General features: G+C 58.1%; 1 protein-coding gene across 4 annotated transcripts; it reads left to right on the forward strand.

The window, feature by feature from the left end:
- Window positions 1–384: 384 nt before the first annotated feature.
- ARHGAP45 (Rho GTPase activating protein 45) lies at window positions 385–13319 on the forward strand. 4 transcript variants are annotated; one of them, XM_020890325.2, is made up of 23 exons: window positions 385–636; window positions 1524–1854; window positions 4666–4809; window positions 5010–5094; window positions 5193–5265; window positions 5446–5512; window positions 5633–5770; window positions 5851–5915; window positions 6126–6236; window positions 6308–6388; window positions 8086–8274; window positions 8499–8636; window positions 8727–8917; window positions 9036–9160; window positions 9237–9320; window positions 9452–9556; window positions 9668–9840; window positions 10188–10376; window positions 10470–10607; window positions 10839–11065; window positions 11149–11359; window positions 12044–12149; window positions 12528–13319. In XM_020890325.2, the coding sequence occupies exons 1-23, from the start codon at window positions 547–549 to the stop codon at window positions 12953–12955; spliced, it is 3489 nt and encodes a 1162-aa protein (XP_020745984.2). In that variant the 5' UTR covers window positions 385–546; the 3' UTR covers window positions 12956–13319. The 4 variants fall into 4 exon arrangements, with proteins under 4 accessions (XP_020745984.2, XP_070321392.1, XP_070321395.1 ...); XM_070465291.1 differs by lacking the exon at window positions 385–636 and adding an exon at window positions 653–858; XM_070465294.1 differs by lacking the exons at window positions 385–636; window positions 1524–1854 and adding an exon at window positions 2433–2515.
- Window positions 13320–15879: the final 2560 nt, after the last annotated feature.

Raw genomic sequence — 15879 nt, forward strand, 5'->3', positions numbered from 1 at the left:
AGTGGAACTGGGTGGCTTCTGAGCACACATCAAAGTCTGTGTCCCCACATGTCCGTCATGTTCAGGTATCTGTGCTCCTAGGTGCATCTGGGTGTGGCCGAGTGGGGGTGAGCATATCTGCCGTCGCTGTGTCCCTGCTGGGGTCAGGTGCCTGGGGCATCGGTGTCTTGTCTAGGGCATTGCCGTCAGGCAGGGCCTGGCACCTCGGCGAATGTGCACACGCACAGCTCAGGAAAGCGGAAGCTGGGGGCGGGGCCTGGGACCCCACCTTCGAGCCCACTGTGCGGAGGGGCAGGCTGAGGCTGAGGCTGGGGAGGGTCAGGGGCGGGTCTGAGTCACCGCCTCCGGAGGCCTTTTCCTGTGGGGGGAAGCGCCCGCCAATGAGGGCTGGGCCTGTCACGTGAGCCTGACAGCTGAGGAGGGGGTGGCCAGCGGCAATGTGCTCCCGAGGCTACCAACACCAGGAGCTGTGGTACTGAGACCCCCGGCCTACCTCCCCCAGCCTGCCCTCCTTGGGCTTCTCAGGCCGCTGGGTCCGGCCCCACCATGTTCTCCAGGAAGAAGAGAGAGCTCATGAAAACCCCGTCTATCTCGAAAAAGAACCGGGCGGGAAGCCCCTGCCCACAGCCCTTGGGGGTGAGTGAGCCTCTTAAGGGGAGCACGGAGCGGGCGGGGACCTTGGAGCGACAGCTGGGCAGCACGGGGACAGGAGGACACCCTGTGATCAGGCCCGGCAGGGCAGGGCCAGGCAGTGACATGCTGGGCCAGTGGCGGGGGGCACGAGCCAGCTACAGCCCCCACCAGGCTGGACTGCAGGGGCCTCGCAGGATGGGCTGGGATCCTTGCGTTCAGCTTACGGTAGGAGCCCTTGGGATGGCCATGAACTCTCCCACCCTACCCAGTGCTGGCTGTGGGGTCCAGGGAGTGGTGGGGTGGGTACCAGGGTGTGGGTGCATTGGGCCTGGACTCCGTCAGGTGGGGGCTCAGGAAATTTGGGGTCTCCAGGCGCCGTTAGATCTGAGAGCTATAGCCAGACTGTTAGGCAGAAGGTTTATAGGGAGCAGAGTGTGGAAGGAGACCCACGGGGGCAGGCCTGGTGCAAGCCTGGGGGCATCTACAGGGCCGGTGGTGTCTGTGGGCTCAGGAGTCTGCTGGACCATCAAAGGACAGGAACCGAGGAGGTGTCTACCAGTGAGTAGGCATCTGCAGTGGCCTCTACTGAGGCAGTTCAGGAGACCCCAGCCCTCCCTCCCCCACTCCCTCCCCTGCCTCCGGAAGTGGGGCGCCCCTCCCCCACCCGGGCTGTGGTTTGGGCAGAGACGTTGTTTGTGAAAGCTCCAGGAGAGGACGTTGGGTAACAGGTGTGGGAGGGGCAGGACACCAAATCTCAGCCCTCTGACCTGTGGCCTCTGACCCCTATGGGGTCAGGCTGAAGACCCTCCAGAGCCCCACTTCACTTCCAGGGAAACTGAGGCAGGGCCTGATAGGAGCACCTGCTTTACCAGCTCCCCCCACCCTCCCAGGAGCTGCCTAGGAGAGACGGGGCTGATGCAGTGTCCCTGGGGCCCGGCCTAGAACCACCAAGTGTGGCCTCGAATGCTAAGGCCACGGGCACTCTCAAGAGGCCCACCAGCCTGAGCCGCCATGCCAGCGCTGCTGGCTTCCCTCTGTCGGGGGCCAGCACTTGGACGCTGGGCCGCAGCCATCGCAGCCCACTGTCTGCGGCCAGCCCGGCTGAGGCACCCATCCAGGGACCCTGCCCAGACACCGTGGAGGACATCTCCCACCTGCTGGCTGACGTAGCCCGCTTTGCCGAGGGCCTTGAGAAACTGAAGGAGTGTGTTCTGCATGATGGTGAGAACTGGCAGGGACACCAAGGCTTGGGTGGAGGAAGGCAGGGTCAGACCTTAAAACCTAAGGGGTCAGCACAGGGTTGGGGAGGGACTTGGGGAGGCTCAGAAGGAAGTGGTTGGGAGGGCTTTGTGGAAAATGCAGCTAGGGTTCTGACAGATGAATAGGAGTTCAGTAGCAACTAGGAAGGAAAGGCATTGAGGTAGAGGGAATGTCATGTGCATAGAAACACAAAGTAGAGATGCATTTGGGGAATAAGGTTCAGGCGTATGAAATGTGTAAGGCTGAAGACATTGAGAATGGCAAGCAGAGGGACCCTGGATGTTATCCTGAGGGTGCTGGGGAGCCATAGAAGGTGTCAGAGCAGAGGTGGAACAAGGTCAGATCTGCATGTTGGACTGAAGTGAATGGGAGGCAGACTGAGGTCTGGACACAGAGACTCAGGAGGGACAAGGGGCAGGACCGGCACGTAAGCTGCGGGAGTGAGCGGGCTGTGGATGGCAGTTCCGTTTTCTCCACGCGTCCGCTGACAGCCCAGCTTCCTGCCGAGTTATTTTCATCTGCTTCCTGTTTGTCCCTGACAGCCAAGGAGGGCACTGTGATCTCTCCTGCCGGAAACCGCAGTGCCAGGGCCATGTTAAACACCCTGGTCTGCTCCTTTCAGGTACCCATTTTATGGATGAGGAAACTGAGGCTCAGGGTGGCCCCCTGACTCCAGCTCACCTGAGCCAGAGCCCAGGTTCAACCTCCACCTGGAGAGGGACCTCAGCTTTGCAGGCTGTAATGGGGAGCTTCCCTGCTGGCCAAGCCTCTGCTGGGGGGTGGTGGTGTCAGCCTGTGGGGTTATCTGGTCCTGGGGTGGAGCTGGACTTGTTTCCTGGGGAAACTCTCTAATCTCGGTTCCTTTCCGATCCTAGCGCTTCCTTGGAGGCCAGGCCTGGGCGGAGCTGAGCCTGTGGGGATTGTGCATGAGGATGGCCAGGGCAGGGGCCCCCTTCTTTGCACCTTGGGGCAGCCCTGGTCAGAGGGAACAGCCTGGAGTAGAGAGGATTTGGGTTTGAATGCTGGTGCTGCCCCTGCCGGCCTGGGAGACCCTGGTATTTCATCTGTGAAATGGGGCAAGACACGCCCTGCAGGGATGCTGGCTGTGACCAGAGGTCCTCAGCCTACAATGATGGTTGGGGGATAGCCAGACGGCTTTCAGCCTGGGAGGCAGTGAGCGCAGGGATCCACGTGGGCGGGGTCTCCCTGCACCTCCCCACACCATGTACCTGGGCCTGTTTCCCTGTCTGCCCTTGGCAGCCCCATCCCCAATGGAATCACATCTACTCGGGTCTGAGTCCTGATCCTTTTGAGTTTGGGGAGCCGAGAACACCAGCCAGGGCTCGCGGGATTCCAGGGGGCGGAGCTTTCCTCGGCGGAGGCGGGGTCTTTGGACCGGCCAGAGCCGGTTTAGCTGATGAAGACGCTGTACCAAAGCCCATATTCCGTCGTGCGAGTTCACGGTCCCCGCGCTCTGACGGTACACCATGTGTATCTGCGGGACGGTGCACCCCGCGCAGGACCAGAGGCCTGTGCGCTGCCAGGCAGGGCCCCGAGGTGAGAGGATGGTGCGGGGTGTGGGATGCAGGCGCTGGTCAGGAGCACGTGGCGCTCTGGGCATTTGCCTGCCCACTGGGGACGCAGGGCTACCGGGCGCTTACCTTGGCCGGTGCAGAGCTGGGCATGTCTGGGCTTCGCCAGAATCCCATCTGCCCGGGTGGGGGTGCTGCGGGGACCCAGGTGGCCGAGGCCCAGGAGACACGAGGGGCGTTGTGCCTGGGAGGAATGTCTGGGGAAGGGGTGGAGCCGGCCTCCCTGGATTCCTGAAGCTCCTTCCGGCCTCCCGGAGTTCCCCGCTGATTCAGGTGCAAATCCTGAATCCGAGGAATGTTGGGGCCAAGGACTCCATAGGGGTCTCCCTATCGGTGGTATTCAGTGGGTCCTCAGTGCTGAAAAGGGATCAGACACCTATTTCCAGATTCCTTTTTTTTTTTTTGAGTATCACCTACCAGGCTGAGTCAGAAGCACACAGGTGGGGGAGGTCCAGGCAGGCCCCTCCTGGATGTCAGAAGGTCTGCTCATTCCTTCAGCATCTACAAGTTTCTTCAGTTTTGTTTCCATTACATGGTGCATGTTCTGCCTGCACACTCTGCTTTTTTTCCAGTTAAGAATATCTGAGGAGGGCACTTAAAGCCTCCCTCAAAGATGTAGATCTGACCTTGACCTTTCTTGGCTCTAACACCTTCCATGGCTTCGCATTGCCCACCTGATAAAGCCAGGCGGTGTCCTTCTGTCTTCAGAGCTAGTGTAAATGGAAAAGCTGTGTGATCCTTGCAAAATGACTTCTCCCCTGTGTGCCTCAGTTTCCTCATCTTCTAAATGGGGGTGAAAACAGTGCCTGCCTCATAGGGTGGCTGTCTGGAGAGAGATAATGGGGTGTTTAAGCCTTAGTTCCCAGGCCGGCGGGGCCAGGGGAGAACTGAACAGAGCTTTGCAACTTGGACGACAGTGGAAGGTTATTTTCTGGAGGAACAAGGAAAGGGTGTTTTAAGCAGGACTGTCTAGACTGCCATCTGGCCTTTGTCGACCTGGCCAGCAGTCCAGAGAGGGACAGTCCACCCCATCCCACCCCCTGAGGTCACTGATCCTCAGGCAGTTGCCTTCTCCCACCTCTGCCTCAGTTTCCCCAGCTGGGGAGGGAAGTGTTAGGGTTAGGTAGTTAGGTGGACAGGCTTTCCCTCCTTCCCTGCTCATACCCACTCTACCTGGCAGAACTCCTTGAGGCCCGCCGGCCACTGGCCCATGAGTGCCTGGGCGAGGCTCTCCGTGTGATGCGCCAGGTCATCTCCAAGTACCCACTGCTGAACACTGTGGAGACACTCACGGCTGCTGGCACCCTCATTGCCAAAGTCAAAGGTCAGCCGGCTGGGACAAGGCACAGAGGGCTTTCTGTCTGGGAGGGCTTTCTGAAGGAGGGGATGTTTGAAGTTGGTTTTGAAGGATGCATAGGAATGTGATGGACACAACAGCTCCAGTGCTCCCCCTTCAATTAGTTGCACCGTTGGTCACCTCCCAAACAGACTGGGCCAACCTTTCTCATCCTTGTCTGTCCCCAGCCTTCCATTATGAGTGCAACAATGAGTCAGACAAGCGGGAGTTTGAGAAGGCTTTGGAGACCATTGCCGTCTCCTTCAGCAGCACGTGAGTGTGGGATAGGGGTGGGGAAGAGTGGGGGTGGGGAAGGGTGGGGACCCATGTGGACCCATGTGCCCCTTGACACTTGCTCCTCCACCCTGCAGTGTGTCTGAGTTCCTCATGGGTGAAGTGGACAGCAGCATCCTCCTGTCAGTGCCCCCTGGGGACCCAGGCCAGGTGAGCAAGGGTGGCCTGCATATTGCTTGGGGTCAGGCTGGCAGGGCGGGTGAGTGCCCCTGTTCCCTCTGTGGACCATGGCCACTCGCTCTGTCCAGGGGGGCGGTGACTGTCTCCTGCAGGGTGGGCCTCAAACAGGGCCCAGCCCAGGCTGGACTCACCTGTCTCTTTCTGATATAGTCCATGGAGAACCTGTATGGACAGGGGAGTGAGAGTGCTCCCCCCAGCAGCGAGGAGTGTGATGCGGGTGAGTCTCTGAGCCCAGCAAGTGGCAGAGGACTGGGGGGGGAGTGGGAAGAGGGGTGGGCTGGGGCAGGGGAGGGCTGGGCAGGGGCGGAGCCTGAGCTGAGGGGTATCTACTCCACAGGCTGCCTGTCCCCGGAGGAGGTGGACACCCTGCTGCAGCGCTGTGAGGGGGGCGTGGATGCTGCCCTGCAGTACGCCAAGAACATGGCCAAATACATGAAGGACCTCATCGGCTACCTGGAGAAGCGGAGCGCGCTGGGTGAGAGCTGGAGCCTGCAGGGTGGGGGTCTGGCTGGAGGGCCCCTCCGCCCCCCTGCCCTCACACTCCTTCCCCTGCAGAGATGGACTTTGCCAAAGGCCTGCAGAAGATTGTCCAGAACTGCAGACAGAGTGTCACGCAGGAGGTAGGGAACTTGGGGGGAGTGTGTGGGTGGGTGGGGCACCGGGCAGGGTTCCTCAGGCCTGGATGTGAGTCTCAATACCTCCAGGATGGACCAGAGGAAAGGGGTTTCCAGTCTGTACAAGGCTGGTTGAGGGAGCAGGGGGGCAGCAGGGCTTTCAGGAGGGCTCCTGGCCCTCCCCCACGTGACTGTGACACTGGCCCCACCCCACAGCCGCACATGCCCCTCCTGTCCATCTACTCACTGGCGCTGGAACAGGACCTGGAGTTTGGCCATGGCCTGGTGCAGGCAGTGGGCACGCTGCTGACCCAGACCTTCATGCAGGTAGGCTGCGCCTGGGAGGGTGGGTGGGATGGAGGGTGCCTGGTTCCCCACTCACACTTGTCTCCCCCAAGCCCCTGAATCTACGGCGGCTCGAACATGAGAAGCGCAGGAAGGAGATCAAGGAGTCCTGGCACCGTGCCCAGAGGAAGCTGGTACGACGGGTGGGGCACGGGGGCTGGGAGGGGCCAGGGCGGCCAGCTCGTGCATGGGCAGTCCTCTGGTATGCACCCAGATGAAGTTTTCCCGAGTTTTGCCGACACGATGCAGAGTGCCCTGTGCCCACATGAGGCAGGTCCTGCCTCCAAGCTGCTTCAGGCTCCTGACCTCCAAGCTGTGGCAGGAAAGGCCCAGGCCCTAGGGCCCCCCTCAGTGTCAAGAGTTCGCTGTCACAGGGGAACAGGGTCACCTGTGGCTGCCAGGAGCAGGTCTGGGGTAGACCAAACGGGCTCATCCAGGTCTGGTGGATGCTCCAGGTTCTTCCTCCAGGTTACTCTTCTCACCTCTTTTTGGGCAGTTCCAAAGGCACTTGTATCTTTTGTGTTGTTTTTTAGATGTGTTAGACAGGGTTGGTGGTGAAACCAGCTCTTGTGGCCCCAGCTCCAGCTAGTGCAGTCCTGCGACTCCCTCTAGCATGTCTGGCAAATGCCCCTCTCCCCAACTTTTGCACACCTGATGACAGCTTGCCGAGTACCCCATTCTGCTTCTGATTTTTTTTTTTTTTTTTGCTTCTGATCTTTTATTTATTTATTTATTTGCTTCTGATCTTTTAAACTCACCTTCACATTCAGGGACTCGCCCCATCTCAGTCCACATGAACCCTCCTGCCTTTTTCTTAGCTAGGCATTCTCAGCTACAAAGCTACATGGCTTATTTCAGTACATCCCTATTGATGGAGTTTAGTTGTGGTTGAACTGTTGCTGTTTCAAACATCGCTGCTATGATGAACTTGTGCCGCTGTCACTCAGACCTGTGACCTAGCATTCATCTCAGATCAGTGCCCAGTCCCCTATGGCTGGGTCATAGGGGATGAGGGTGGGAGGCTGACCTCCACAGCCACAACCATGCTTTTCCTCTTCTGTGAGCTCTCAGTTCATATCCTTTGCTCACCTTGGACTGGACAGTAGCCTGTTTCTTATTGACTTCCCAGAGCTTTCTACCTATTAGAGAACCCAGCCTTGGATGATACGTGTTACAGACTCCTTCACCCCCAGTTTATTGTTTTGACTTTTGATTTAACCTGTTAGCCTGTTTTCCCAGTTGAAACCCATGATCGTTATTTTTTTTCTTTTTTTTTTAGTAGTAGTCTTATCTTTTATGGTTTCTTGGTTCTGTGTCACATACGGAAAGGCCTTCCCTGTGCTATGGTTACTTAAACAAATTCTTCCATGGTTTCTCCTAGTGCTCATATGAATTTTTGTATGTTTAGGCTTCTGATGGTGTAGGCTGTAAGGTGTGGCCCCCAGAAGGCTCACTGGGTTTTAACTGAGTGCTCTTTGAGGGTGCCTCACTTCCTGTCTGGGCGACCTCATTGGTCTCGTCTGTAAGAAGGGAAGTGAAAGAGACAAAAGCGCAAGTCACTGTGGTGGGCGTGGGTGTAGGTGTCGAGAGGATGATGTCGTTGGTGTCTCCTTCAGAGCTTAGCTGTGCCTTATTTTCCCCAGCTGTAAAATGGGCAGGCCAGATGCTGGCTCCTCCCAGGGTCCCACTATGGGTGTCACCTTCTGCTCTTCCACCATCAGTCCCGTTTGTTTCACTGGCCACGGGATCTGTGCACAAGAGATGTAGGTGGCAGAGGTCTCTAATGTGTATTTGACTGACCTGGGTCATCTGCTCACTGCCACACCCACAGCAAGAGGCAGAGTCCAATCTCCGCAAGGCCAAGCAGGGCTACATGCAGCGCTGCGAGGACCATGACAAGGCCCGCTTCCAGGTGGCCAAGGCGGAAGAGGAGCAAGCCAGCATTGGGCCCGGCACAGGGGGTGCAGCCTCCAAGACCCTGGACAAGCGTCGTCGCCTGGAGGAGGAGGCCAAGAACAAGGTGAGGGCTGGTGATGGAGGGCAAGACCCATGGTGACAGATCCTCATGCCACATACAGAACTGCCTACCTCTGGTCCCTTGTCCAGGCTCTGCCTCCTGGCAGGAATGCCTTCCCATCCTTTTGTGCCTAGTTGATTTCTTTGTGGGGCCTGAAGATGCCCTGAGGGCTGAACCCTGGACTAATGCTTCTCTGGGCAACTGCCCACCTCCCGCCCCCACCCCAGGCGGACGAAGCAATGGCCACCTACCGAACATGCGTGGCTGATGCTAAGACACAGAAGCAGGAGCTGGAGGATACCAAGGTGACAGCACTACGGCAGATCCAGGAGGTCATCCGGCAGAGTGACCAGACCATCAAGTCGGTGCGCACTGGGGCTCCCCTGGAGAGGTGGGCGGAGCACCTACCTGTTAGGTGCCAGGACCGCTAGCACTCACCTCCCGCCCGTCCGCAGGCCACCATCTCCTATTACCAGATGATGCACACGCAGACGGCCCCACTGCCCGTGCACTTCCACATGCTGTATGAGAGCAGCAAGCTGTACGACCCAGGCCAGCAGTACGCTTCCCACGTGCGCCAGCTGCAGCGTGGTGAGGAGCCCGATGTGCACTACGACTTCGAGCCCCACGTGTCCACCAGTGCCTGGTACACTACCTTCTGTGCATGCCCAGGGAGCCAAACTTCCTGCCTGAGATGAGGGTGGGGGCAGCGAGCCCTTGTGACCCCCATCACAGCCCCTCGTTTTGGCTGTTGGTCCCACCAGGTCCCCAGTCTTGCGTGCTCGGAAAAGCAGCTTCAATGTCAGCGATGCTGTGGGGGCAGAGGCTGCTGGTAGCCCCCCAGAGGAAGGCGGATCCAGCGAGGGGGAGATTGCCAAGGAGCGCAGGGGTGAGTGCCAAGAGGGGTTGGACGCAGCCCCCTTGCAGACCCCCTCAGACCTTCACTGGGGATACCTCTTTCACAGGTGGGCGGGGCCACCAGGTGCACAAGTCGTGGCCCATCTCCATCTCGGATTCGGAAGCCAGTCTGGACCCCAGCCCTGGCTCAGGTGAAGGGGCCTGCTGGGACAGCGGGAGGTAAAACGTTGAGACCCATTACAGGCTTCACTGGGCTCATTGTGCAGTGGGCAGCAGGGGTGGGAGGGCAGGGGGAGTCTCTGAAGTCCTGTTTCCTGCTCAGAGGACTTTAAGAAGTTCGAGCGTATGTCTTCCTGTGGCACCATGTCGTCCAACGAGGAGCTGGCCGACCAGGAGGGCAGTGCGGGGGCGTCAACCTTTGATCAGGGTGAGGGAACCTCTGAACGGGCAGTGGGAAAAGAGGGGTTTTGGAGATTCTCTGTGGGTCTGGCCCTGACCTCCCTCAGTGACACTGACCACTTTCCCCCTCCCCCACCAGCTGAGCTCAACGGCATGACCCCAGAGCTGCCTGTGGCCATGCCCAGCGGGCCCTTCCGCCACGTGGGGCTGTCCAAGGCGGCCCGGACCCACCGGCTTCGGAAGCTCCGCACACCGGCCAAGTGCCGGGAGTGCAACAGCTACGTGTACTTCCAGGGCGCCGAATGTGAAGAGGTGAGTGGTCCCAGTCGGGTCCAAGGGAGCCAGGCACCTGGATGTGCATCCCATGTTGGGAGAGAGCACCGGCGGCCTGGAGGTGGGGCCAGAGCCGTGGGAGAAGCGCAGGTTGAAGGGTGAAAGCCATTTCAGAAGCTGCACTGTTGTGCTCGCTTTGGCAGCACATATACTAAAATCAGAAGCTGCACTGTGGCAGGGCGTCAGGGATGGGGTGGGATGGGGGAGTGGGGTGTGTCTGTGTGTGTGTGTGTATGTGTATGTGCTGAGTTGAGGCAGGAGATGGATCCAGGGGTGTCTGAGCTGGACCTAAGCCAGGAAGGGCTACTCACACTGCCCACCCCTAGTGCTGCCTGGCCTGCCACAAGAAGTGCCTGGAGACCCTAGCCATCCAGTGTGGCCACAAGAAGCTGCAAGGCCGCCTGCAGCTCTTTGGCCAGGACTTCAGCCATGCTGCCTGCAGCACCCCCGACGGCGTGCCCTTCATCATCAAGAAGTGCATCTTTGAGATCGAGCAGCGGGCGCTGCGCACCAAGGTGACCACCGCAGGCACAGTGGCAGGGACTCCAGCCAAGGGACTGCATAGGGAGGGAGAGGCATAGGCCCCTGCTGACTGCAGGCTTCCACAGGGCATCTACCGGGTCAATGGGGTGAAGACACGTGTAGAGAAGCTGTGCCAGGCCTTCGAGAATGGCAAGGAGCTGGTGGAGTTGTCACAAGCCTCGCCTCACGACATCAGCAATGTCCTCAAACTCTATCTGCGCCAGGTGAGCTAGATGGTGACAGGGCAGAGCAGTTCCTAGGCTGGACAGGGAGCCCGCTGGGGGCGTGACCAGCGCTAGGAAGGGGTGTGGTTTCTAAGCTGGGGCGTGGTAAGTATTGAGTGGATGGGACCTGTGCCTAGAGGCGGGGCTGCTGTCAGGGGCAGGGCCAGTGCAGGACTGGCAGTCTGTGGGCCAGGACCACTGACCCTCCACACCTGACCTGCCACCCCGCAGCTGCCTGAGCCGCTCATCTCCTTCCGCCTCTACCACGAGCTTGTGGGGATGGCCAAAGAGAATCTGAAGGCCGAGGCCGAGGCCAAGGCAGCATCTCGGGGTCGGCCAGATGCCACAGAGAGCGAGGCTGCAGCCATGGCCATGGCAGGCCGGTTGCGGGAACTCCTACAGGACCTGCCTCGGGAGAACTGGGCCACATTGCGGTACCTGATGCGGCACCTGCGCAGGTGAGGGCCAAGTCGGCCGGGGTCAAGGGTGGCAGGGTCCTGGGAGCTGCTCACACCTGCCCCTGCACCCTACAACCCCCCAGGATCGTGGAGGTGGAACAGGACAACAAGATGACACCAGGGAACCTGGGCATTGTGTTTGGGCCCACGCTGCTGCGGCCCCGGCCCACTGAGGCCACCGTGTCCCTTTCCTCGCTGGTGGACTACCCCCACCAGGCCTGCATTGTGGAGACTCTCATCACCCACTTCAGCCTGGTCTTCGAGGAGGAACCCGAAGAGGCCGCAGGGGGCCAGGTGAGGGCTGCCCACTGTGGACAAGGGGTGCAGGGCTCTGAGCAGGGTGGGGGCTAGGAACCTTGCTCACCTATGGGGGGATTAGACAGGGGTTTCTGCTGGGAGATGTTTGGCTTGGACAGGGCTGTCCGGGGCATTCAAGGCACATTTTAAGCAAAGAACTTGGTGAAGTGTGGGTTCAGACCTGTGGATGGAACCTGCACCCTCCCCTGAGCTCATATGACACCTGCACTTTACCAGCTGTCCTAGCCCCTCTGGTTTCCCACTTCTGCGCCACCTGTAGCCTGTCCTTGTGTCCTGGCTCCCACACAGCTCAGCTGGGTCCAGCCTGCTGCTCTGCTTGGTAGAGGGTCTTACTTCCAGGCAGCACTGGCTCCCATGCTCAGTCCCACTGCACATCTTTAACCCGGCAGCTGCCTTTAGGGGCGGCAGGCTATGGAGGGACATGCCTGCTTGTAGCTCTAGGACAGTGGTCCCAGTGCTGGTGTCCACACCGGGACTCAGCCCTGTGTGAGCTCTGCCTGTCCAGATGTGGGATGGGGGGCTGAGGGCCCTCATACGCTCAGCTGCAGCAGGTGCTAATGGTTTTTAGGGTTTTTACTTGGTTAACTTACAAGAGAGTAAATGGAATGTGGCATGGCCAGAACCGTGGCGCTTCCCTGACCTCTCCTTCTGCTTCTGCAGGATGGGGTATCCAGCCAGCGACCCGAGGTGGTGGTCCAGGCACCGTACCGGCGGGGCAGCGGGGATGCAGCCTTTCCCTTGACAGAGGCTGAGGACGGGGGCCTTGGTGAGTGGGGTGGCCCTGGAGGTACTGGGCAGATGGTGGGTGATGTAGTAGGTCCATGTCAAGGGCTGCAAACTGAACTGTCTCCCCAGACACAAGTGTCGCCTGTCTTTAATCCATTACAAACCCTTGCAAAGAGATACCTTTTCAAGGTGTTTTGCCAGCTCCAAGAAACAGGCACCCAGATGTGGAAACAACCCCAAGTATCTGAGACCCTGCACCTGACTTGAGAGGGTTCTGAGCAAGGAGACAGGCCTGCTGGGGTGGGGTGGGGGGGAGCCTCTTGGTGTCACCAGAGGCAGATACCCAGTGGTTCCACCCCCAGCTCACAGGCTGTCCATCTGTCCCTCTATCTCTGTCCCTCTCCCTTGGACTTTTCAGAACCCGTCGCCTCCAATGACTCCGACTCAGAGCTGGAGGAGGCCTCAGACCTGCAGTCCCCGGCGGGAGGGGCTGCACTGCACCGGCTCAGTTTTCTGGAGAGGCAGGGCGGCGAGGCAGGCACAGAGGGCAGTCAGGGCAGCCACAGCGGCAGCGAAGAACAGCTGGGCGCCACAGCCGGGGAGTACGGGCCTGGGGCCTGGGAGGGCCCTGGGGAGGAGCCAGCCCGGAGGCTCTCCGAATACAACACCAACCAGTGCAACAACACCAGCCAGTACACCACCACCAACCAGTACAGCACCACCAACCAGTACAGCACCACCAACCGGTGCAACAGTGTGGCCGCAGCTTGGCTGCCGGCTGTGAGGTTGCGTGGTGGGCGGTTGGTAGGGGGCAACAGCTGCAAGAGGCAGCCGGAGTTTGTGTAGCTGGGGTAGCGGGCAGGTCCCACCCCTGTGGACACGTCACTGCGAGGCCTCTCTTTTGGGCCACAGCAGCCGGGGCATTACTGATCTGCCTTCCCAGAAGCTTCTGCCTGCACTGCTCTGCACACCCGCTCTCAAACTTGCTGTGATGGAGGACCCTGCCTACCCTGAGCCAGGCCGAGGAGGTCACAGGGCACCTGGGAGGAGGGCTGGAAGCATTGCGGAAAGTGGGCTGGCCGGCCTCAAGACAACCTGGCTCTTACTGAAGAGCGGGTTTGGACACTGGTGTTACGTTACAGGAAGTACCCACGATGGGAGTTTTCCAACCTGTACTTTCTTTTTGCATACAATAAAGTCTTCAACCTGAGCCTGCCTCCTCTGGCAGCAGCAGCCTGAGCACTGTTCCCAGCTCCTAACTGGGGAAGCTGTGAATAGAAATTCCACCACATGGCAGGGCAACCCCATAGGGCGTGTGAGCCCAGGTGGCCCTGGGACATAAGACACAAGGCACCACTTCCCTGCACTCCTGGCTCAGGAAACCCACACGGACTGAAGAGCCTCAGGGAGACAGTAGCCACTGTCCGAGACAGCATAGCCAGGAAGAGGCGAGGCTCTGCCTCCATTCCTACAGGTTTATCCTGGAGGGCCAGGGATGGCTAAGCAGAGACCCAACTACTCACGAGATGAATGACATGGATTCACACCCCATCATGGTAAAACCTGCTAGGCCTCCCTTTCTGACAGGACAGCTCTCCAAAACAGCAGTCCTCCCCAAGCTTAGGTAAAACCAGCTGTGGTGGTCAGAGTTCTGCCCCTGCCTAAGCGTCCTGAGAGCTCAGAAGACTGCCTGCAGTTTTGCAAACCAAGATAAAGGCCCAGTCCGTACCCTCTGGTTGCATGTGACCTGTAGCCACTTCTGCCCTGCAGCAGAGTTGAGTAACTGCAGCAAGGCCACCTGGCCAGCACAGCCAAGACACTCACCCTCTGGCCTTTACAGAACAAGTATGCTGACCCCTAAGCTTTTAAAACAGAAGAATGAGTGAATAGATCTGTGAACACTTCCAGGTGCTCCTCAGGGCAGAGGGGCTCTCCACTTCTCCATGGAGGAGGTAAGATAAGCACCCTGCTCCAGGCACCCAAGTGCCAGCGAGGAGCCCGGCTTGGCCTGCTAACAGTTCCAGACGCAACCCCACCAAAGGACTTTAACTGGATGTGCCACCTTCAGGCTCAATTAGGGGAAGGGCCCCACTTCCTGAAGCTCTGAGGCTGGTGTCTGGACCAATTTCAGGGACTTACAGGCAGCTGAACCGATGCGCAAGCAACAAGCAGGGGTTGGGGGCGGGGGGCCAAAGGAGAGCTGGTACCGCTGGTGGAATGTCCACACCTGCATCCGAGGCCCTGCACCGGTGGACAGGCCTGCACCCAGCCACCCCCCACTAAACCCCCAACCAGAAGAAAAGGAGTTTTCAGGGAATCAATGCACTGATTCTAGAGTTCATTAGCAAGATAAAAAATCTAAGAACATCCAAGACTGTAAACTACATGTTTACTGTTTCTACCATTTTAACTTGCATAGTTCACAAGCACAGCACATTCACACAGTTGTGCAACCATCCCCACCATCATCTCCAGAACATTCTCATCTTCCCAAACTGAAACTCTGGTCCCCAGGAAACACCAACTCCCTCTCTCCTCCCAGTCCCTGACCCCCCAGCACCATCTACTTCTGTCTCTGTGGACCTGACTCCTTTAAGATTCCAGGTAAATGGAATCAGAATTTTTCCCTCTACATCTGGCTTATTCTGGCTGAGACAGTTTTGGAAAACAACGTATGTCTGTTTTGGAGAAAGGGGAGACCTGTTTGCCTGTTAAGATGTACTGTAAAATTATGATTTTAAAACCTAAGTTTTGGGGAGGGATGTTCCAGAGGGAGGGGCATATATATACCTACGGCGGATTCATGTTGATGTGTGGCAGAAACCAACACAGTATTGTAAAGCAATCATCCTCCAATTTAAAATAAAAAAAAAAAAACCCACCTAAATTTATCAATGAAAAGAGGACCTCAACACAGACTCACGTGGGTCTATGCATTCACTACAAGAGAGTGGAAACTCAGGGCAGCACTATTCCTCAATAAACAGCGTCAAGAGCACCATCTGTCTGTGGGAAAGTGATCACCCCAGGTCACACGATGCCCAGGAGTAAACCCAGAATTTGAGACCCACAAATAAAGACTGCAGGGGAATGGATGTCCCTGGGGTCGTGGTTGAGAATCCACCTGCCAGCACAGCAGGCGGTGGTTTGATCCCTGGTTGGGGAACTAACATCCCACACATGCTGCAACTAAGACCCAAGGCAGTCAGAAAAACACTACATGGGGACACCTAAGAAATACAAAACATGGAAAACTGTTTTGTAATTTGTGCCTAGGATGTATAAAGAACCCCTAAAACTCAGTAATGGAAGACAAATAACCCAGTTACACATGAGGCAAAGGACCTGCGCACAGACACATATCTGAGGTAACCCACAGGCAGCTGGCAAGCCCCATGCTCACTACCACCAGCACCTGGCAAGGGAACTGGAACCACAGCGCCACCACTGGCCACCCTGTACCCCCTCCCCGCCCCCCAGGCCATAAGAACCAGTGCTGGCAAGGAGGTGGAGACCCTGGGACCTCTATATGGGGCTCCGGAATGAGAAACAGGGCAGCCACAGGGAAGAGTCTGACAGCTTCTCCAAAGAGTGACCAGAGCTTCTGTCAAGACTAATTCTACTCCAAGGTACACACCACACCCAGAAAAATAAATACAACCACAGCAATGTGTACCTGGACGCTCCCAGCAACACTACTCACCATAGAAATAACGCGGGTCCATCAGATGAAGAAGAAACACAGTGTCCCTCCACACACAGGAGTGTCC

This window comes from Odocoileus virginianus, chromosome 3, assembly GCF_023699985.2.
Source record: "Odocoileus virginianus isolate 20LAN1187 ecotype Illinois chromosome 3, Ovbor_1.2, whole genome shotgun sequence".
NCBI lineage: Eukaryota > Metazoa > Chordata > Mammalia > Artiodactyla > Cervidae > Odocoileus > Odocoileus virginianus.

What these genes read in the sequence shown, in the direction of transcription:
- ARHGAP45 (XM_070465291.1), top strand. Translation starts at nt 757, where the DNA reads ATGCTGGGCCAGTGGCGGGGGGCACGAGCCAGCTACAGCCCCCACCAG. An exon ending in GCCGTCTCCTTCAGCAGCAC is followed by an intron (nt 5,095 to 5,192) that starts GTGAGTGTGGGA and finishes TCCACCCTGCAG; the next exon opens with TGTGTCTGAGTTCCTCATGG. An exon ending in CTGATGCGGCACCTGCGCAG is followed by an intron (nt 11,066 to 11,148) that starts GTGAGGGCCAAG and finishes ACAACCCCCCAG; the next exon opens with GATCGTGGAGGTGGAACAGG.